The 22,689-nt window shown below is 61.9% G+C and overlaps 1 protein-coding gene across 3 annotated transcripts in view; it reads left to right on the top strand.

Moving 5' to 3' along the window:
- CCDC85C (coiled-coil domain containing 85C) overlaps nt 1-20,001 on the top strand; it is a 79,907-nt gene extending 59,906 nt beyond the window's left edge. Inside the window, exons 2-6 of one of the 3 annotated variants that reach the window (XM_061181238.1) lie at nt 2,136-2,209; nt 12,998-13,102; nt 17,933-18,019; nt 18,888-18,986; nt 19,912-20,001. In XM_061181238.1, the coding sequence (XP_061037221.1) occupies nt 2,136-2,209; nt 12,998-13,102; nt 17,933-18,019; nt 18,888-18,986; nt 19,912-20,001 (455 nt within the window). Of the gene's footprint in view, nt 1-2,135; nt 2,210-12,994; nt 13,103-17,932; nt 18,020-18,887; nt 18,987-19,911 lie in introns of all 3 variants that reach the window. The other 2 variants (XM_061181237.1, XM_061181239.1) reach the window with 2 other exon arrangements.
- The last annotated feature ends 2,688 nt before the right edge of the window (nt 20,002-22,689 follow it).

The raw sequence follows: 22,689 nt of genomic DNA, 5'->3' as shown, positions 1-22,689 counted from the left end.
CCCTGTGGTTAGCAGGGTCTCCCTGGGAGTGAGGGGGAGTGGGCTGGCCAGTGACCTTCTTCCTCTCCAGAAGGCTCCGCATTCCCGAGGGGTGACTGGCAGAGAGCAGCGGGGAGGAGTTGGTTATGTAATTGGGGCGGGGTGGGCCGCCCCCCATTCCTGCCCGGGGCGGGGCTGAGGGCTCCTGGGCCTGGTCCAGGGCTGGGGAGACAAGGCTCCTGAGGGTATGCTTGGGGAACAGAGTGACCCACAGCGGGCAGGTCAAGGGGCACACGGGCGCCTCCTGTAACTGGGGGCGCGTCAGAGGCAACAGCTGAGCACTGCTGGTGGGCGGAGGCTCGTGAAGCCTGGGCCAGGCTCCAGCGCAGGGGGGTTGGGGCCCTGGGGAGGGGGCCACTGGCCGCCCCATCCTCACAGGGCGCCCGTGGACTCCTCCTCTGCCGGCAGGCTCTGTCGGGGAGGGGCACGGCGTCCGCGTCGTACACCAGGACCCTAAGGGCCCAGGGCTCGTCCGCGGTCATGCTGACTGTGCTGGCACGGTTGCATGACGGTTCCAGCTTGTCCTCTGGCTGCACCTCAGCCCCCTTTGCCCACCTGGGAAGGTTAAAGGCCCCCCCGGGGGGGGCAGTGGTGTGGGGCATTAGGGAGCTGGCTTTGGTCGAAGGTCTGGTGCCTTCTGCGATGAAGGGCCGGTGGTGTGATCCGGGAAGACCCTGAGTCCTGTTGGGGGTCGGGGCCGGTGGGTACAGCAGGAGCAGCAGACTGACCCAGGGGTGGGCAGGGTCCAGGCTGGCGTCTGGGCTGTGTGGCCTCTGGCCGGGGACTCGTGTGGGTGAGAGGCGCATAGCCGTCCCTTAGCAGGTGGCAGCAGACCTCCTGGGGGAGGTACCCCATGCTGTCACAGAGGTGCTCAGACCCACCTTTCCTCCCTTGGCACGGGCACCTGCTGTGACTCTTTGGTCCCCTTGCCTACCCTACCCTGTGTTAACCTTCCCTGTCCCGTGTTCTGCCTCCCTCCCCTTGCCCTCTTTGCCCCATGTCACCCTTGGCCTCCACCCAGGCAGGCTCCCTTGTCCTGGCCTGGAGTGAGTTAGTCATTAGTTTTCTCCCCTGAGCTGATTTCCAGCCCAATGGGGAGGTACGACCAGGGCTGTGGGTAGCCAGGGTGGCGGAATTTCTCCCGCTTCTTTTTCTTTTAATAGAGACAGGATGCTTTAAGGTGGTTTTTAAAAATTAATTAATTAATTAGTTAGCTTATATTTTGGCTGCGTTGGGCCTTCGTTGCTGCACGTGGGCTTTCTCTAGTTGCGGCGAGCGGAGGCTTCTCTTTTTGCGGAGCGCGGGCTCTAGGCGCGCGGGCTTCAGTAGTTGTGGCACTCAGGCTCAGTAGTTGTGGCTCATGGGCTCTAGAGCACAGGCTCAGTAGTTGTGGCTCATGGGCTCTAGAGTGCAGGCTCAGTAGTTGTGGCACACAGGCTTAGTGGCTCCGCGGCATGTGGGATCTTCCCAGACCAGGGCTCGAACCCATGTCCCCTGCATTGGCAGGCAGATTCTTAACTGCCGCGCCACCGGGGCAGTCACTCTCCCGCTTCTGATGTGATTGGGCAGCGCGGTCAGCGTGGTGAAGGAAGGTGGATTTCACCCCCTCCGCGTTCAGGAACTGGGGGCGTGTGGTTGGAGGTATCTCACTGGCCCCTGACTGCAGGAGGGGTGGTGGGTTATATGCATTATGTGGCCCCCCCGAACAAATCGCTTGTAGAAGTTCTGTGCGTCAAGCAGGATGGAGCGGAGGAAGCCCAGATGCTGACTTGGCATGCTCGGGGCCTCAGTTTCCCCCCTGAGCAGGGGAGGGCCTCCCTGGACCCTGGGCCATGGGGTGGGCTGCCCCTGGGTGCGGGTCCCATCAGGGGAGCGTTTGTGAGGACTCTTTTTGGACCTGAAGCATTGTGGAAGCCGAAGGAATCAGCCCAGGACAAGCTGGTGAGGGAACCCCTCATCCCCTTTCTGCAGGTCAGGGAAACCTGGGCTCAGAGGCCCACTGGAGGGGGCCCACTGGAGGGGGCCCAGGGGAGGGTGGGCCCTCCTGTTGGATACAGTCTGCCGACGGGTGACATGCCCCCTTTGTGTCGTTACAGATCCCTCGTCCACCTACATCAGGCAGCTGGAGACCAAGGTGAAGCTGCTGGAGGGTGACAAGCTCCTGGCACAGGTAGGCCGGCTGTGGGCCAACCCCACCCTGAGGGCTAGCGCGGGCCCTGCTGCCACCCACCACTCCAGGGCCTAACCCTTGCCCCAGCACGCCTGGTGTTCCCTTCCCCCTTCCCACCCCTAACCTTCCTCCTGCCCCCGACTCCTGCCCGGAGTCACCTCCTGGGACACCTGGCTGAGGACGGCCACCTGCCTTCCCTCCATCACAGCCTTTCCCTGTCTGTCCCCCCAGTGGTCTGCGAGCTCCTTGGGGGCTGGTGCTGGGCCCGTCCCAGAGATGGCGCAGAACACACACACAAGTGCTGAAGAAATGGACTGCTTTGCCCTTTGGATGGGCGCATCAAGGCCCAAGAGGCGGGCTGGCCCGTCCCCGCTCAGACCCAAATGAAACTTCCCTGCCCCTGCCGTGCTAGTTTCTCTCTGGGCTGGGGTCTGCCCTCCTCCCTCCTGCCTGGCCTGAGTCCACAGACAGATGAGGCCAGGCCTCGTCCTCGGCCCGTCCCTGGCCTGTCCCCAGCACAGGGACGGCGGGTTAGAGATGGGTGATGGGGTCAGTGCGGGGAGGAGGTGGTGCAGGATGAGAGATGGGGGTAGGCGTCTGTGCCCTTGCTGAGTGCGGCTGGAGCGTGGAGGGGGCATGGCTGCCGGGACGAGGGGCCTTTCCTGCTGTTGGCAGGGTGGTGATGGGGGGCTGTGATCAGCCCGGTCGGTCGGGGTGTCTGGGGCCAGCTGGCTCGGCTGACCCTCCAGCCTCTTTCTCCCTTGTACTCATCCCTGACTTCATCTCAGTATCCCTCTCCCCTGCCACATCTGCTGGCCCATAAGTGGCCGGCCAGGATGCCCAGAGTGTTTCTCTGGGAACCAGCCCCAGGGAGGGCTCAGCTGCCTGGCCTCGTTGCTAGGCGACCAGTGGGCTTGGCGCCATTGCCCTGCTCAGACACCCTCTCTGCGCACTGGGCGGCGGCTGGGGTGCTCACAGCCCCAAGTGCAGCCCGACGACTGCCATCCCACCTCTCGCCCTCGCATGGGCTGCTGGAAATTCCCCCTAGCTCGGCAGGACTCTGCAGAGTATGTGGTTCACATTTGGGTCTTTGCTCCCCCACATCCCATGGCCACCGCACTGTGTCAGGCGCATAGCCAGGCACTGAATTGCAAGGCTTGTTTTCAAACAAAATGTGTCATTTGTAAGGTGCTGGAAGGGCCTGGCTACAAGATATGCTGGCTCCTCAGGGCTGGCAAGGGCAGGGAGGGGCTGGGGCCTCGCCTGGCTGTGGGCTAGGGCTCCTTAGACCTGAACACTCCATGTGGGCTTGTCCTGGTTGTTAAGGAGGGTGTGTGGGGCGGGCTGCAGGAGCTGTAGGCAGAGGTGATGGGGGGGGCAGCATCAGGACTTGGGGCCTTTGCTCTGGAGCTGGTTCCCGTCCAGCAAGTAGGGGAGCAAGTCACTCACTTCAGCCACTGTACAGCAGGATGCAGGCCAGGACCTCGATCTGGCAGTGGGAGCCTCCGACCAGGGGGGTCAGCAGCCTTGTGAGTCTGCCCCAGTCCAGCTGTTCTTTGTGTCACTGCTTCTGGGGAGAAGCAGGTTGAGAGCTTGGACCCCAAATTTGGGATGCCATTTGCAATGCTGTTCTGCGGTGCAGCCAGGGCATGGCTTGTGGTCCTGTTTCCAAGGACAAGGACAGAAGTGTCCCTGTGGCCCCTGCTCTCCAAAACCTGCACACGCTCAGGCCGCAGACTGGCAGTCCTTCCTCTTCCTCCTCCCTCTGGGAAGCCCCTGGTCTCATAAGGGAGCCCCCCATAGCTGTGTCCACTTGCCCCGTGCCCACAAGTGCAGAGGTGGAGGTTGACGGGGCCCTGTGTCTGGAGCATCAGGGGTGCGGCCACCACCTGGGCAGGGGGTTTCTCTGCCTGGTCCCTCCCCGCCAAGCCTGCTCTGACCCGCTCCCAGGGGTCAGACTGGGGACCTTGTCCTTGTCCTGGAGGCAGCAGCAGTGGGGTTCTGTCCCTGATCTGTACCCACGCCAGGCTCTCCAGAAACACACATCCATCAGATGGGGGCGCGACCTCTCGCCTGGGCCCAGGCCTGCTGGCTTCAGGCAGAGTGGGCTTTAGGGACAAGAGCATGCTTTCGCCCGGCTCCTCGCTAGCACAGGAGAAGTGCTGGGAACTCAGAGACCATCCAGTGTGCCCGTGTTCCAAGTTTCTTGTTTCTTTAGGAGACTTTTCTTTCTCCCTAGATGAAGCCTTGTGAGGCTGAGCTGCTCTGGTGATAGCCGTGGGTGCTTGTGTGTGTCATGGGGGTGGGCCACCTGGGTCCTGTCCTCGTCTCTTCCTCACGAGGACTCTGCTGGCGAGTGGGGGTCTTGCCCAGGGTCTCCCAGTGAGCGGTGTCAGGGCCATACCCAGCATCCCGAGGAGGGGGCAGCCGTGTGGTGCTAGGGCCTTGGCCCCCCAGGGCACTGCATACGCACCTGCCCTGGTCCCCTTGCTTCAGCCGAGGGCCGACCCTCAACCTACAGTATGCAAAAGCACCCAGGGGCCAGGGTGTGGGCAGGGCATCTCCAGGGTCATGGGCGGGCTCCTGTTGCCCCTGCCACCTGCTGCCACCAGGGCTTGGCCTTGAGGGTGGGTGGGTGCCCTGGAGGAGGGCTTTGCTGTTCTGAGCCACGCAGGAGATGTGAGAAACAGTGAGAGAAGGGCCACTTCTGGCCTGCTCAGGGCTTCCTGGCAGCAGTTGGTACCTTGCCTGCCTTTGGGTTCCTAGGGTGGCTCAGGTGGCATCAGCTTTATGAGGTCCCTTGAGCCACTTCCTCTCCCCTGGCCTCTGTTTGCTTACCTGTAAAATGGGCACTCACTCACTCACTCCATGTGTAACTGATCACCTGCTGTGTGCAGGGCCCGGGGGTACAGTGGTGTCCAGGCAGAGGCCTACCCCCAGGGGGCACTCTTGTGCTGCCTCCTTGTCCTGGCCAGCAGGCTCATGTATACAGGAGGGCTGTGGAGGACAGTGGAGGTGGGGAGAACTCTGTGGGCAGGGCTCAGCCCACAAGTAGAGTACTGGTCTTATTTTGATGGGGTCCAGGGAAGATGGGGTTTCCTTAGCCTCCTTCCTCCTGGCCTCCTGCCAATAGCCTTCCCCAGCCACCCCCAGGTGGCCCGGCACTTGCTCTGGGCTCTCTCAGCCCCATAGGCTGCCCTCTCTTGCTGATGGGGTATTGGGATCCTCCTTGTGAAGCCTGGCCCCGACCCCTGCTGGACTGTTAGGTATTCAAGGACTGGGCTGCTGGGTCTCAGTGGTCACATCTGTGTCTCAATGCCCAGCTGGACTTGGTGGATGCATCTTGGGGAACCCTGGCTGCACCCACCTGGTCTCCCAGGCTGGGAGGGGAGGCTGGTTCTTGCCCAGAATAAGGAAGGTCTGCTTAACCCAGGGAGAGCGGCTTCATGAGGTAGTGAGTGTACCATCTTTGGAGGTAATCAAGTGTGGATGGATGGATGGGGGGGATGGATGACCATGTTTGGGCATATTGAAGGAGGAGATTGCTGCCATGGGTGGGATTCTGGCCACGGTCTCATGGGCTCTAGCTTGTGAGATTTTATGATTCTGGCACCTATATCTTTTCAGTGAAATCAAATTGCACAGAAACCTCCAGCTCTGTGCAAAGTGGAAAATCTGCCTTTGGCGAAAAGCAGGGGAGAGCAATGTTATTCTTTTAACTATCTTCGGGTGACATGGCTTTGGGGTTCGGGTGGGAGGGCAGAGAGCCTCTGTGGATTCCCGTTCCCCACTGCCCACCCTCTCCCTCCACGGCCTCTATTTAACTCCGATACAGCTTTAATTAAAAATGTGCCAGTGTTCACAGGCTAAATTACTGTATTGCAGTTCATATTTTCTTTCTCATGTCGGCTTTAAAATTTCATCAACACAGCTGCTTCCTCTGCAATGATTCATCTGGAGCCCAGTATGTGATACAATTTTTCCCGTGGATTCTGTGCCTAGCCGGGCTGGGCTGGAGATGGCTGTAATTGATGCGGGGGCCTCCACTCTGTGGTTCCCTCCATTCACTTCCCTGCTGGGCTGATCAGTGAAGGGTCTGCATGTGCCCAGAAGCCAGCTTCACAAAAGAGCAAGAAGCAGGTTGGGCAAGAGTGGGCGGCCATCTGGGGGAGAGGAGGCAGTGGTCCAGGCCCGCGGCTGTGACCGGTCCCAGCCGGCCCCCCTCCTCCTGGCCCCTGTGCCCGCTCTTCCCATCCTGCCATGCCACACAGGGTCGCAGTACACTCAGGTTGGAAGTGACCCCAGGATTTACACCAAGCATGGATGGGGAAACTGAGGCCTGGGTGGAGGAGGATTTCCTGGCACAGGTGATTGTATTAGTTTGCTAGAGCTGCCATAACAAAGAACCACGCACTTTGGCGGAGGCGGGGGTGCGTGGAGAAGGGGCTTAAGCAACTGAAATGTATTGAATGTGTTGTCTCACAGTTCTGGGGAACATGGGGTCAACAGGTCAGCATATGAATCTGACTGGGACACAATTCAACCTGTAGCAATGGTGTTGTTGGCCTGACGGTATAAGAAAGTGAGTTTGAGCCCCGGAGGAGTCTGGATTCAGATAATCCCTGCTCCACCACTCACCGGCTGTGTGGCTTTAGGTAAGATACCTTATGTCCCGATGTCTGGTTTCCTCACCTATAAGACAGGGATGATGGTGATGCCTGCTACAGCACTGACTGGAAGCTGGGGGCGCCCGGGCAGTGCTTGCCCTTCTCTCCTTTTCCTGGTCTTGGGAGCCTGGGATTTTTCAAGGTCTGGCAGACCACGCCCATGCAGCCGGGCTTGGTCCCTGATGGACTGCTCCTTTTTGCCTTTTGTCTGAGTTTTGAACCATCCAGGCCTTGGGACTGAGGAACAGTCTGCTACTATCTGAGCCCGTTGCTGACACCTCAGTACTGTTTTCCCGCATCCCCAAGGAGGGTTGTTTTGGTTGGTTGGTCCCCTTGCCCAAGCCCTGCGGAGTTGCTGGCCTCATGGTATGTCTGTGGTGGCAGTTCTGCTCGCTGGCATCTTCTGTGACGTGCTGCTTTGTTGACAGGCTCTGGGCCATCCCTGCTTCGCCTGTTTGGTGTCCGGGGTTGGCTGTCATGTCCCCGCCCCTTCTGTCATGAGTGATGTGGTCTCCGGAGGGCTTCATCTGCTTCATTAGCAGAACCTTAGAACCTTAGTCCAGCCTCTTCCTCAGCCAGGGAGGAAACCCCCTCTTTCCATCATCCAAGCAGATGGTCAGTCTAGCAACGTGGGCAGGAAGAGAGACTAGGAATTCTGCCTCTGTCCCCTATGCCTGAGGCTTAACCAGGGTCAACTGTGAGCCAGACACTGGGTGGTCAGCATGGTAAGAGGCCAACCCCAGAGCCAGAGGGCCTGGTTCCAGTCACCAAAGTGCCACTTACCAGCTGGGTGGCATTGGGCCAGTGGGTTAACCTCTCTGTGCCTCAGTTTTCCCAACTGTAAAATGGGGACACTAATGGTGTCTGCCCCAGGATTAAAGGGCAAATCACGGAAAGCACTGAGGGCCGGGGCTGGCTGGCGATAAGGGTCATGGGTCAGCCACTGTGACCTCGCCTGTGGGCCATCCAGCAGCTGAGTGTCCTTCTGGACCCCAATTGACATGCAGGCAAACAGAGACCTGGAAGTTGGCGAGTTGCTCAGATCCACTCAGTTGCGATGGGATTTGGATTTTGCAACACCTGTACCCTCCAGAGTCCCCCACCTGCCTCCACGGAGGTTACATGGCCTGCCCCTCACTCACCTCATTGGAGCAAGTAATGGTCCTGCCAGGGGACCCATGAGGGGATGACGGTCATTGTGGTTGAGACCTGGTCAGCACGGTACCCATCAGTTACAGGCCACGTGGTTCTGGGCGGTACACACATCCGAGTTAGAAAAATGGTTTAGGACCTGAAGTTGCATGGGAGTAGGGGGCAGTGCCAGCTGCGGGTGAGAATATCAGCCACGCGTTAACCACATGTGGACGCCACGCTGCCTCGTCTGAGCACTGATCGGAAGAACCCACTGGATCCCCGGCCACGCCGCAGCCCCTTTGATTCATGGCCTGCTAATGAGTTCTCGTAAAATTAAAGGGGAAAAAAAGAAGGTAAATCTGGTTGGTAGGACCCGTATGTTCTCGTGAGATACCTTGCAGGCCACCTTCGCCCTGAGGACAGGCAGATATCTGGCCTCGCCCAGCTGGCTGGGATCTCGGGGTGCCTCTCAGAAGGGCAGCTGTGTTCCGGTGTGAGCCTCGGGGAGGGCTGTGAAGGGGTTGGGGCCCCAGTGCCTGGCGTGTGGCAGGCGCGCTGTCGGTCCTCGTGCAATCTGGAGTTTCTAAAAACATGGGGCTCCTGTGAGGCACCTTGGGGACCCCGATCTTGGCCCTTGGCCTCCCTACTCCAGCCCAGCCGAGGTCCTGGCGGCTTTGGGCTAATGGGTGTCCAGGGGAGGGAGGGCAGAGGTGAGGGTCGTGGTTAGCATTGCTGGGTGACACTTGCTCTCTTCCCTTCCAGCTGCCCCGCCCCTATGGCCGCCCGAGAAGCTGGCTTCAGGTAGAGCTGCCCGGCAGGGCTTGTTTGCAGTGCTGTGTGGGGTGGGGGCTGCTTGGAGTGCTGTGTGATGCCCTGTCTGCTCTGGGTGCCCCCTGCGGCGCCCTCCCGTCTCTTCCTGGGAGCTGACCACCACCCAGGGTGTCCTGGTCCTGCCTTTAGATTCATCGTGGGATCCGCCCTCTCTCTGAGCTGGCGTTACTGCCCAGCTTTACAAAACAACAGCAAAAGTTATGAGACAGTAGCCTCTTGCGATGCTCCACCCAGGCCCCTCCTTTCCCACCTCTCACCGGATCTGCCCAGCTTGTGAGGTCAGGGGGCAGGTCGAGATCCCCACTTTGCAGGAGAACCTGCAGTGCCTGGTAGGGTGAGGGCTTGCCGAGGCCGCAGGAGTTCATGCTGGCTCCCAGCTGGCCCAGGTCCTCGGGCGAGGTCTCCAGGGATGCCTGGAGGTAGGAAGAACCCACCAGCACCCAGTGCTGGGCTCCCACCCTCTCCGAGCACTACAGCCTTGCCACCCCTGGGAGGTAGGCGTGACTGCCCTGTGTTAGGGTTTTGGAAAGCGGGGCTGGTGTCACTTGGGATCGGAGCCCTGTCCCCATGATGGAGACACCGACACCTCCCTGTACCACGAGGGCTGGCAGGCTGAGGGATGGCTCCCATTGATGGGGTCCTGCCCCTGGTCACTGCCTACACATCGGCCCATGGGCCCTGGGTCTGGGGATCTGAGCGGCCACCTGCGGGCAGATTGCCAGATGGGGACGCCTGGGCGCCCCCGTGTCGGTGCTTACCTTCCATCTCCGCAGTGGCAGGCCTTGCTTCACCTGTCAGGCACTGCCTCCCTGCCTGGGTGCACACAGTAGGACCATGTCCTGTGGTAGCCTACGGCACACCCGAGGGGCTGAGAGCCCTTTGGGACCAGGAAGGCAGGGCGAGTAGCTGCCTCTGAGGGAGCCCGGAAAGCGGCCCCCCAGGGAGGAGCCCTGAGTGGAGGGGCGGGGAGGTGGGCGCCTGGCCTTGTTTTCTCTGAGTTCTGCCCTTGGCCCGTTTCTGTTCAGCACCTCCTTTGACAGTGCTCCCCAGGAGGATCTGCAGGTGGCCTCGAGGGAGCCCCCGGCTTTGCAAGCAGGAGTCCCTGGGCAGGCGATGACTAGGTGCTCCTGCTGGGAGCCTCCTTGCAGCCCCACAGAGGCCCGGGGAGGCTGGGGTGGTCTGAGTTCACACCACCCGCCGCGACCCGCTCTGAGCTGGGTAGCGTTGCAGTGATGGCCCTGGACAGAGGCCCCGGGTGCCCTTAACAGTGGGATGGGAGGCTCTGCAGCCTCCTGGGTCTCTCCCTCCCGGTCCAGAACTCCTGTGCTGCTTTTTCGTGGGGGCCAGGGCGGGGTGGAAGCGGCCGTTGCTGTAGCTGCAGCGCTGGGTCGTTTCCTTCCCTTTTAAGGATCCGGGCAACCCTGTTCCAGCTCCTGCTCTGTGTGTCAGATCCGCTTCCCTGTGTCCCGAGGGACCCCGTTAGGGGGCCTGGGGGGGCAGAGCAGTCCTCTCCTGGGGAGCAGTGGTGCGCCCCGTGTCCTGCCCGCCCCGCCGCCCCAGAAGGCCACTTCAGCTTCGCTCCACCTCAGTGGTGAAACCCTAGGGATTTCGTCTTCCAGGGCACCATGAGGAGAATAGCAGGATTTTAAATTTGGATTTAAGTGCAATTATGTTTCTTCATTTCGATGTGTCATTAGCGACGTTGCCCCAACATTCTCCCCGCCAGCTTTGTCGCTTGCTCATAAGTGCTGTGGGCTCGCAAATAGTTACGGACATCACCGGAGGCAGGGGTGGGAATTGCACGCTGCTAATTAAGAACTCCCCACCCTCTTGCACCCACACCTCCTCCCCAGGGAATTATCTGCGGGGAGGGAGGAGACACACAAACCTGTGTTTTCAGTAGCGGCACGTGGGCTGCTTCTGAACCCATTTGGTCCGGGATCAGAGAAGCTGTGGAGGAGGGGAGACAGCCCAGAGCAGAATCTAGACGGGGTGCGGGTAAGGACAGGGCAGCACCCACCGTCCTGGTCCCAGGGGCCGATGGGAGAGAGCAGTGGCTCCAATGCCTGGCCCTGTGGTCAAATCCATGCCAGTGTGCGTGTGTGTGTGTGTGTGTGTGTGTGTGTGTGTGTGTGTTGGGCCAGCCGGGCCTTGCACCTGGTCCCTTGGCTTTCTCTCGCCAGGCAGGTGGGGATGTGCCTGCAGAATTGTGTCGGGGCCCCAGTGAGAGGCCTGCGGCCCCAGGGGCGGACATTCAGCGTGTTGAGTTTAGAATGCGCTTTCCACTGGAGAAGATTGTGTAACTGTCACAGAGATCTGGCCAGGAAAATAATTGGTTTTGGGATTTTTGCCTATAAATGGAGCTGGGGGTGAGACCCCCAGGGAGGCAGGGGTGCCCTGAAGGGGGGATCCCCATGGGAGGGTGAATGAGTGCTGGGCGAGGGGCGGCGTCTCTTTCTTGTTGGTGCCCGGTGGCAGAGGCTTGGCTCAGATAGACCCCTGGCTGGGCCAGGGAGGGTCAGTATGCCTTGGGCTCTAACGCCTCAGGTTAACCCAGGCAGGCCTTGGTCGGTGTGTGACAGTCCCATTTTAAGATAGAGGACTGTGACCGAGGTCCCCCGGTAAGACCCTGCTGCAACTCAGGGGACCCCATTTCTCTCCCCTCTGTGTCCCTTGGTGACCTTGGCCACACTCCGGTCCTCCCTAGGCCACGGGAACAGTTCTTAGCTAGGCGGCTGGTCTCTGCTCTCCTCGGGTGGGCGGGAGCCTGGGGTGGGGATGGGAAGGGAGTCGGGTAATGAGGGGAGTGACTGCCTTTCTCACGTTCCCCCGGGCCGCCTCCACTCCCGTCCTACAGATACTTACGGGGCACTGCTGTGTGTGCCCAAGCCCTTGAGACCTGGGGGGTCTGACCTGGGTCTGATGGGGGTGGGAAAGCGGAACCCAGGGAGCTGGTGAGGCTGGAGGTCCCGTGAGAGATGGGGGCCTGGGTCCAGCGGCCGGCGGCGGGGAAGCTGGGTGTGTGCAGGGGCCTCCGGGCAGAGCAGGGGAGTGCTGAGGAGCAGGAGGGGCCCCCAGGAGCGGCTGCTGCCCCGTCTTGCTCCCCTCAGCCCTGGCCTCTTCCCCTCCAAGGGTTTGTTTGGGCAACTCAACGGCCTGCTGAGGCCTGCTGATTTATGGGAGTTCTGCTGCATTTTATCTGCCCAGAAGTGTTTCCGCAGTTCCTTTGAAGTAGAAGAGGGTGTTGGGGTTAGAAGCGCCACCCCAGGGCTGTAGTGATGCCGAGGGTCCAGAGGCCAAGGTTTCTGCTCAGCGGGACCAGGGGACCTCCGCTGGATTGAGCGTGACCCCTGGGTCCTCCCCCTCTCTGGGTCCAGCCCCAGCTTCTGGGGGGCTCTGCTTTGCCCCGAGGGGAACCACCTAAGGCCAAATATGTGCTTGTTCATTCATTCAGTCGCTCATTCATTCACTCCTGCTTCCCCCCTCCTTCCAAGCGTGCCCTGGGCATTCATTAGTTATGAGCCCGGCTGCGCTGGTACCTGTGGATACAGAGGGTGAGGCCCGGGGCTCACACTCACGAGCTCCTTTCCGACGGTGGAGGCTCACGGGCAGCGTGTCAGGGCGCTGTGCAGGCTCACCCCTTGGGCAGCCCCAGCCCCGTGGGGGCGGGAGGACTTCCCCGAGGATGTGGGCCCCAGGGGCTGCAGAGGCCGTTCCCCAGGCCGTTCGGGCACCGAGTGCTGGATGCTGGAGCAGAGGAACGAGGGGGGCGGGGCGGGGAGAGCCACGCCCTCATTCATTCACCTGTTTATTCAGCCATTCAACAAACGTTTATCATACACACAGCAGAGAGGGAAATGAAGCCCCTGGCTTCGTGGCTCTGACACCTGAACGGGGAGATGGATGTCAACGGCTACTGATGACAGTGGCTGTGAGAACAGATAAAATGAGGGGGGGGCAGGGAGGGTGCACAGGCCGGGCCTCCAGGCAGGTGTGAGGAACAGAGCAGGGGGGGCCCACGGAGGGAGCCCCGCCTGGACCGGGCAGACGTGTCTCGTCCAGCAGTCCGAGGGCCTGACGGGAGCATCCTCGGCCCGCTCAGCCCAGCCCCTCGCCCCTCCCGTCTAACCCCCTCCCCTTCTCTCTCACGCAGCAGGCAGGCTCCGGAGAGTTCCGGACACTGCGGAAAGGCTTCTCCCCCTACCACTCGGAGTCCCAGCTCTCCAGCCTGCCGCCCTCCTACCAGGATGCCCGGCAGAATGTAAGTGTCCCTCCCCCACGTGCCCCACTGTTCCCACGTGGACCGCCCACCTCCGAAAGTGGAGGGGTGAGGCTCGGACCGGCTGGTGACCTGCCCAGGGCACGAGGCTGGTCCACGGCTGAGCTGGGATTGGGACCCTCAGCTTCTGCCCGAGCTGCTTCCAGGGCAAGGCTTGGGCTCAGGTCCAGAGTGGCCTCCCTCATTCCTCCGCCCTCCCAGGACGGCGCCTGGGCTCCCGACCCTCGACGCTCCACCCTCGACCCTTAGAACCTTGTAAGGGCCCGGCGTGGTGGTGAGAGGTGGAGGCCCAACTTGGGATACCGTTGCCGGCAGCGCGGGCTGGGGCAGAGGCCACGAGGCCCAGCTGCCGTCTCTCTGTGCAACTCGTCCGCCTGTGTCACTCCTCGGACACAGCAGGGAGTGGCTGCCCAGCTGGCGCTGGAGCTTGGGGTGGGGCTGCCCTGTGTGCACGTGAGGGCGACTACCCCAGACTTTGTAACGGAGGTGGGGGAGGAGCTCAAGTTTATGACTGTGGGCTTCCGTTATCACCAGGGCGCCTCCAAGGGGATCCTGGCTTCTCGCCTGGTCTCTGACCTGCCCTGGGTGGGACAGGGAGGGCAGCGTGGGGCCAGCTCCCTGGGATGTGCATGCCCGGCTCAGGACTGCTCCCTGCAGGTGAATGTGCCCGTCATCCCTCTGTGACCGAGGGATGTATTCTTGTATTCAGAATGCACAGAGCTACAGAAGCAGAAAGTACACTAGTGGCTGCCAGGGGCTGGCAGGAGGCGGGAGGTGGTGATGAAAACGTTCTGTTGGATGACTGCACAAATCTGTGAATGTGCAAAAGCTACCTCCCAAGAAGCGCGCGTTCGCCTGAGCTCTGTAGATGGTCACTGAGCATCTGCTACGTGCAGGGCCGTGCTGGGCGCCCTCCACACACACAAGCCCTGCAACAAGGCAGGGACTTGATGAGAAGTCCCCACGGAACAGATGAGAAACCGAGCTGGCCTGAGGTCACTGCAAGGTGGGCCTGGACTCTCCCCCAGGGTCCCAGCCCTGCTGTCTCCCTTCCATCCCGGCCGGTAAGGGCAGCCCCAGGGCTCCTCCCGGGGCCTCTGCGCTGGCAAGAGCAGGCTGATGCTGCCCCTGGCTGCTGGCCGAGCGCTCTGCTGTTTCTCTTCTGAGGTCCTCGCACCTTCTCCAGGAACGTAGCTGCTGACGCTGTGCAGGCAGCAAAGCCTGCTGATGACAGATAATCCAAATATTTATCCAGGAACCCCGTGGCTGAATGAGGCTCCATGATGAAGGGCTCTGAAAAGCCCAGCATTGGCCCCACAGGAGTGGCTCCCGCAGCCCTTCATACCCTCTGCCCTCTGTTCATTCTGATCGACTGTGGGGATCCTAACAGCTAACGGTACTGGGCACTGAAGTCTTCTTGGTGAGCTGCAAACTGTAGAGTGCTGTGCAAACCTGGCTGGCTCCTAGGACGTGCAGATGTGAGCACAGGGAGGTCACTCCCCCAGGCTGAGCCCTGAGGCCTTGGCAGTGCTGCTCAATGCCAGCGGAGGGCATGAGTCTTCCGGAAGGCTTCCTGGAGGAGGCCTCAGGAGGGGCTCCCTGTGCCTTCTTAAGGCTGCCTGCATGCCATGGGTTGTCACCCCCCCTTTGGAGGGAAGGAAGCTGAGGCCCACCGGGGTGGGCTGGGATGGAATGGGACGGTTTGCCAGGGTCGCATGGCTAGTGCGTGCCAGCACCAGGCCAAGCTGGGCTTGGAGGCCAGGAGCCAGCGTGCAGCACGAGGCTGGGGGCAGGTTCCCCGGGGCAGACGGAGAGGGTGATGGTGTCTTGTGGGAGGGGCAGCCACAAAGGCTGCTGAGGAGGCAGTAGAGGGGCCGGAGCTGAGGTGGAAGCTCAGAGGCCAGGCCTCTTGTGGTGTTTATAGGGCGCTGAGCCCTTGCTGGGCCCTGGAGGGCGCGTGGGTCCACAGGGAGAGGAGGTTTGTTGCGGGGGGGGACCCCCTGTGCTCTGACACTGCCGGGGGCCTCGTCTCTTCCACAGCTAGGTGTGGGCACATCTTCTGTAAGGCTACCTGCATGTCCACGTGTCAGAGAATCCCGAGGTGAAGCAGGTGACCCTGTGGGGTGGGGACACCTCCTCCCTGCCCAGCTGGATGTCCCCACCCTCCCCACTTCTCCCACCCACTGCCTGTCAGTGGAGCGAGCAACGGAGCTTGTACCCAACAGCGTCTGAGAGGACGAGGCTTTCGACAGGTCCCTTGGGGAAACTGGTTTCCCTACTTTTTTTTGGTCAGTTGACTATTTTTAAGTGTCCATTTCAGTGGATTTTAGAATCTTCACAGATCTGTGCAGTCATTACAGCAGAACATTTTCATCACCCTGGAAAGAAACCCCGTGCTCCTTAGCAATCCCTCCCCGCAACCCCCCGCCCCCAGCCCCTTGGCAACCACTAATCTACTTTCTGCCTCTCCACATTTGCCTTTTCTGGATATTTCATATAAACCGGAATCATAAAGTATGTCATTCTTTGTGACTGGCTTCTTTCACTTAGCACCACGTTTCTGAGATTCATCCACATTGTAGCATGTGTCAGACCTTCATTGCTTTTTACTGTCAAATTTTATTGTCCACATAAATTTGGACAAAATTCTATGTCCAAAAATTGTGTGGGTACCCCACATTTTGTGTGTCGTTCATCAGTGGCTGTGCACGGGTTTGTTTCCATTTTTTGCCTATTGTGACTCGTGCTTCTCTGAACACCCCTGCACAGGCACTTGTGTGGACGCCTGTGTTCAGTGCTCTTGGGTGTACACGCATCTCCCCGCTTTTGGCTCCAGCGCTGGAGTCCCACAGACCCGGGTTGGAGTCTCGGCCCCCTGGTTTACTAGCTCTGTGGCCTTGGCAAGTCGTGCAGCCTCCCCTTCCTCGTCTGTAAAGTGGGAGCATAGAAAGACAGCGTCTGCGCCGAGGGTTGCAATCGGCACTCCGTGGGCTGCTCTGCTCCGAGTGGGCTCTTAGGAAGTCGGGGGGAGGCATCACCGGGCTCTCCAGGCTGTGGTCCTCCCGCCATGGCAGGCCTGCAGCGGTGAGCTGGGTTTGGGAAATGCTCTAAAGGTCGCAGTCCTGACCGCTGTCCGGTGGTGGCTTCAGTCACAGGATGCCGCGGCTACGCTCTCATTAGCACCTGCCGTCCGCTCGGTGGGGTGGCCCAGGAAAGGGCTGGATTGCACGGCCTAACCCGGCCACTCCTGGCCTTTGCTTCAGAATCGGCCCCCTTGCAGTGCAGGCGGTCAGGGAGCCCCAGGCGCAGACAGGACCTGAGGCCAGAGGAGCCGAGGGTCAGGCGCCTTCCTGGGCTGTACTTGTGTGCTGTCGCCCCCTGCTGGCCTTTAGCGGGCAGGGCAGCCTTCTGCCTCAGGGTGCGCACCTATGTGTATGTGACCCGCCCCCAACCTGTCTCCCAGAAGCCGCTTTGGTTCCCCCGCATGACACACCTGGCCGGGAACCAGAGACTGGGCAGCCTGGGCCAGAGTTAGGGAAACAGCATCCCAGGGCTCTCCATACACCCTGGGACACAGGGACCCTAGCTGTCGTCCAGACAAGGAAACCGAGGTGCAGAGTGGGTCGGGCCTGCCTGGAGAACCTTGCCCAAGCCCAGCTCTCCCGGACATCAAGGTTGTGGGGTCTGGCCTCTGCTTGGAGCCAAGAGCAGGGCGAGCCTGCGAGGCCCTGGGAGCAAGTCCGGGCCACGTGGGCAGGTGGGGAGAAGGCAGAGGGTGGCTGCTGGTGGTGGAAGATTCCAGGCCCCAAGGGTCCCCGCACAGCGTCCCAGGACCCCTGGGCAGGGTCCCAGGGCGATGGCCTCATCAGCCGAGCTCACTGAGTTGGCCTGGTCTCTGGAGGGGTCATCGGGGGCCACCGACGGAGAAGGAAACCAAGACTCAGAGACACGAAGGATGCCCAAGGATGCCAGGGTCTCCTCCCCATCACGCACTCCCTGGGGTGTTCTTGGTGTTTAATCTCTGCCTTCCAGCATCTGCCGGTTCCCCTCAGGTCCCCTCCCAGCGTCTTCTGACCTCCCGGCTCCTGCCGCCCCGCAGTTCCATCGGTCTCCTTGTGTGTGGGCTCCTTCTGTGCGGCCCTGATCCCTTCTTGACCTTGCTCTGGGGCCGGGGTCCCCACTGCAGCCCCAGCCAAAAGCCCTGTCTTCTGCCCCATGGACACCTGGCCAGAAGGAGCTGGCCAGCCGGGGAGAAGCCGGGCAGACACTCGGCTTCCGACACGGGCGGGCAGAGGGCCAGGGAGTGGATCCCTTCCTCTCCCGGCCTGTGTCCCGGCCCCCCAGGCTGATGTGGGAGGTGGGCACATGGTTGCCAGTTAGGGTGTTGGCAGAATGAGGTGGCACTGTTCCTGGGTGGCCGGACAGAACTGGGAGGGTCAGGGCTGGAAGCCCCAGGAATGCCTTGTGGGGTGGAGGCCGGGGAGGGAGAGGGGCCTTAGGAGGCAGGCCACCTGGGGTTGGAGCCCAGGTCCTTCGCATCTTCCCAGGTGACCTGCAAAACAGACAGCAGGACCTTCCCTGTGGGCTGTTTAGAGGAGCCTGCGGGATGTGTGTGGGGAGTCCCGATGCTGCCCCCCTGCCCTGGCCCAGTCCTCACGCCCAGCCTTCTCTCCCCCGTCACCTCCACCCCCATTTCCTCCAGCCTGGGCCCTGGCCCCACAGACGCGGTGCCCTCTCCCAGCTGCTGGTCACACCTGTGGCTGCCACCTGGGAGCCAGCCAGGGCGAGCTGAGACGCACTTCCTTCCCACAGGGCCCGGCCTGCACGGTTCCTGAGCTGTCCTCGGGCGGCTACAGCTCTGCGGGACAGAAGCCCGAGGCTGTCGTACACGCCATGAAGGTGAGGACCAGGCCCTGCCGGCTCCCGCTCCCTCGGGGGCCCCCAGATCCCTGCTGCACTTCAGGAGCCTGTGACCTTGGACCCCACGTTTGCCCTCTCTGAGCCTGGGGGCAGCTGAGCCGCAGGGCAGGGGCTTTAGTCTCTGGGTGGCTGTGGCTGCCTGGAGCACCGTGGTGGGGGGATTCGGAGGTGCTGGGTAGCGGCCAGGGAAGCTGAGGCCTGGGGGAGGTAGGGGGAGGGCTGGCACTCCCCAGGGTCGGGGATGGGGGTTGGGGGGCGAGGCTCAGGTCTCCCAGGCCCACTCTCCTCCTGCGCCCTGCTCAGGGCCTCCGGGTGCGCCCTAGGGTGCATCTCCCACCACGGCATCCCCGTCCCTTCACGTGTATGCGCGCCGCGGACGCAGCGCCCGGTCCCCCGGGTGTGAGGCCCGGCACGGCCGCACAGACACGGCACACTCGCGCCTGTGCGGGCGGTGACCGGGACACACCCCTGACGTGCGTGAGCTGGGCTGTCCGTCCTGAGGCCCAAGTAGGGGCCCGGGGTCGGAGTGAGTCCCCTTGTGTGACAGTGGCCCCCACCCCACCTGTCCTCTCTGCTCCCGTGTGACCCGTCTTCAGCTCTGCCCCCGGTGCTGACACGGGGTGCTGCTTCCCTCGTGCGGCGTCCTCGGTGTCGCTGTACTGCGGGGAGAGGACGCGAAGGGGGGAAGGACGACCTGGCCCTTAGGCCTCTCCACGCCCCTGTTCCCTGCACACCACCCCTCCGTCCCGGGACCCCACGGCTCCCGTTTGCAGCCGGGGCTCAGGGCGACCTGCCTGAGGCCGGCCCGGTGGCGTCTGCCCCTGACCCTGGGACCTGTCCCCTGCAGGTGCTAGAGGTACACGAGAACCTGGAGCGACAGCTCCAGGACAGCTGTGAGGAGGACCTGAGTGAGAAGGAGAAGGCCATCGTCCGCGAGATGTGCAACGTGAGCCTCCTGGGCCCGGGCCCGGGGCGACCTGGGGGGCGGTCCCTGTGCCGCCCTTACTCCCCGCAGGAGGGGCCGGTGACCTGGGGGGCGGGGAGCAGGTGCTGGGGCTTCGGGAGCCCCGGCCTCTCTTTGTCCCCTTGACTTCCTCCCCCCTCCCCCCTCCCTTCCCCCTTCCCCTCCCCTCTTCCCCTCCCCTTTTCCTTTTCCTCCCCTCCCTCTCTCTCTCCTTTCCCCTCCTTCTTTCCTTCCCCCCTTCCCTCCCCAAGAACAGGGTCCCTGATCTCTGGTCTTGCTCGCCGCCCCATTTATCCTGACCCTTGGCCCCTGTCCCCTGTCCCCTGATGTCTTTCTGGCTCCCAGCCTCCCAGCATACTGGTGCCCCTGCTGGCTGCCAGCGCACAGGTGGTGCTCACGGGGGTGCAGGCGGAGCGCTCCATTCTGCGGGACCCTCCACCCTGGAGCTAGCTGCCTTGGCTTTTGGAAGCTGGGCTTCTCTGGGTCTTTGGGGAGGCAGAGCGTCATCCCCCGACCCGCCTGGCCAATACGCATGGTCTCTTTGGACTCGTGAGGGAGCCAGCAGGGAAGGTGGATCACGGGGCTGCACCTGGGCCTTGCTTGGGGTGGGGTGTCCCGAATCCCCCTCCTCTGCCGCCTCCTGGGTCTGTAGGCCCCACTGGACAGCCGCGAGGCCACGTCTGTCCCCAGATGTGACCTGCTCGGGGTGGGAGGTATGGTTGTGAGGGTGGACGTGCAAAGACGTACTCTGAGGGTCTCTGGGCCTCACGCGGCCTCTGTGTCCCCTCCTGGCCCCATGGCTCTCGGGACGCAGGTGATTCTGAAGAGCGATGGGGCAGTCTGTGCGCACAGGCCCCTGGGTAGGCTTGGGATGGGCCCTCCACTCACAGCTCGCCCCTCCCCACAGGTGGTCTGGAGAAAACTGGGAGATGCCGCCAGCTCCAAGCCCTCCATCCGGCAGCACCTGTCTGGAAACCAGTTCAAAGGGCCTTTGTAGGGCCGTTCCTCCGTGGACGTGGACTGGCCCTGCCTGGGGTCCCCAGATGTGGGCAGGCCCTCGCGCCGAGCCACTGTCTTCTTTTTCCGTGGTGAATTGTACATAGGACGCTGCCTGCTGTGGCCTGGCTGCCGGGGGTGCGACTCCATTTCCCACCTCTCACACACCAGCAAACCGGGAAGACTATTCCCCGCAGCAGAGCGGCCTGGACAGCCTCGTTCCTGCTCTGGGGCCCGGGCTCTGGGCTCCATTGGCGAGAGGCTGAGGCTGCTCAGAGATGTCCGGACCAGGAACCGTGCCAGGCTGTGCCCAGCCTTGGTGGAGGGGCGCCTCATCAAGCCCTCCATCCCCGGCTGCCACCTGTGCTGGACAGAGGCTGCTGGCAGCTGGACTGATGCACGGGGCACCACTTCTGACCCGCCTGCTGTGGCCTGAACACTGGCTCCATAAGCACTGGGTCCCCAGAGTCGTGGACGAGGAAACTCACCCGCGGCCCTTCCTCTGGCCCCAGGGCCCAGCCTCCCTGCGGGCGGCGCTGCTTGTTTTTAGAGTTCACGCCCCGACCCCTGGCCACACACTCTGCAGTGTCCCCTCACCCTGTCTTAGGCTGTGCCCTATCTTTTTGGGTCCCTCCTGCCCAGGGCCCGAGGCGCCTCCATTTCTGTGCTTCGCATCATGGGCTGTGTGGAGCCTCTGGGCTGGGCCTCTGTCTCCGCGTGGGTGGCACTGGGCCGTGGCCGGGCCTCTGCTCAGGAACGGTTGCCCCCGGAGCTTGGCCCCCTCTTGGATCACTGTGGACGGAGTCGCGTGGCCGCAGGTGAAGGAGTTCTGCCCTCCTTGGGAGGAGCCCTGCTTGGCTCTGGTTTTCGTTTTCCTGTGTGACCCTCAGCAAGTCACTCAGCCTCTCTGGGCCCCTGGTCGGGAAAGGAGGGCTCAGAGGTTCGAGGCCATCAGCTCTAGTCAGCCTGTGTCCTCACTCACAGCACGCGAGCCAACGGGGTCCTCCTGCTGGAGAGGCGGCTGGTGGGTGGGCTGGGTGGGGCGGAGGCCCCAGCTGAGTTCTGCTGCCTTGCTGCCTCCTCTCGGTGGGCGGTCACCTCCCTTCCTGAGCTCAGCGTCCTCCCCTGCAAGAGTGGGCAGCCTAAGGCCCTCCTTGCAGGGCTCTGGGGATCAAATAAGACCTTCAGTGTAAAAGGATCGTGTATAAACTGTAAAGCGAGACATGTAAATTTTAAAGTTTGTGTGCGAGGGCAGTGAGGCCCAGAGGGGGTAAGCGATCAGTGGCGTTATCACAAACGAGATCCCAGAGCCTGGAGGGTGGGGACAGGCCGCTATTGTAACCAGCCCCGGTCCACCCGCCGTCTGCAGTTCCTCCCCCATCGCTGGACTCCAGCAGTAATTAGAGCTCTGCGCGCGGGCGAGCGAAGAGCCCGAGAGGCTGGCTTGGCATCGGGCAGGCCTCGTCCAAGGCTCACGCGAGGGATGGGGACCAGGTGAGGGGACGGACGAGGCTGCCCCGTCCCTCTCCCCGGCGGGGACTCTGAGCCGTCCCTACCGCCTGTCTGCCATCGGCACCCTTGGGTCGACACTCAGGGGAAAGGCCCGCGGCCCTCACTGTGCCCGAGGAGTGCTGAACGGGTGCCGGTGACGGCGTCGGGCACGGTCCTCTTGCCCTGGGTGTTATAGGAAGCTGTGGGCTCTCTGGAAGGAGCTGGTCCCTAGGTCACGTGGTGAGTTCCCTGTCACTAGGGGTGTGCACTTGGAGCTGGGTGAACATCCTTGGTCATGTTCTGGGTGACTCCTGCCCGGGTGGGCAGTCAGCTGGAGGGCAGGGGCCCCCTCCCGGGTCTTGGAGTCCAAAGAACCACGGAGCAGCTCGAGGGGGTCTGGGTCTCTTGGGTGGGAGCCACATCTGAGAACCCGTGTGTCACGTCTGGGTCAGGCTGGCTTGGCCACCACTGAAAATAAGCAATAAGTCAGGTATCCTGGTGACTGCAGGTCTCCTGCAAACTGACCCAGGGAAGAACAGCCTCCAAGGGACCTTTCCCTGCCGGAGGGAGGTGACCCTGTCCCCTAGTGCCGCGCTGGCGTCCAGGGAGTGGGTCAGGCGTTCCCTCCAGAAGCAGCCTCCCGCCTGCCAAGGAGGCAGCACCAGCTGGTGCCGACATCCCCTTCCTGCCCCTGCCTGTGTCCCGGAGCCAGCACTGCATGGGAATGGCTTTCTAGGACAGACCCATACCTGTGACAGCATCTCTTTTAACGTAAGCTGTTGAAAAGCCTGCAGCGCCTCTGCGCGCCCCACGCGGGAGCCCACGGCTGGGAGGAGGTCCCGGGGGCCAGCTCGGGGCGAGTCCCCGCTCTGCCACTAGCAGGGAGTGTGCAGAGGGTGACGCCGGCGACCCTCCTCCCATCTGGAGCCTCAGCTCTGAGAGCTCCTGGTGGGGTGTTGCTGAACCCGGTGTCCTTTCATAAACACTCTGATTCTAGCGCCCGAAGCCCCGTGTGACACCTGAGCTGTTGGCTTCCTTTCCCACTGTGATGGATGTCACCCTTCCAGCCTCATCCCAGGCGGCCAAGCCCATCCTGGAATCGGAATCCACTGAGCACATTTTTATCCAAAAGTTATTAGCCACACATCAGTGTTTAAAGAGAAAAAAGTGGCCTTTCATTTTTTTTTCCTTGAAAACT

Source organism: Eubalaena glacialis, chromosome 2 (assembly GCF_028564815.1).
Source record: "Eubalaena glacialis isolate mEubGla1 chromosome 2, mEubGla1.1.hap2.+ XY, whole genome shotgun sequence".
Classification (NCBI taxonomy): Eukaryota; Metazoa; Chordata; class Mammalia; order Artiodactyla; family Balaenidae; genus Eubalaena; species Eubalaena glacialis.
The sequence above is the reverse complement of the archived record's forward strand: the minus strand, read 5'-3'. Positions and strand labels throughout refer to the sequence as shown.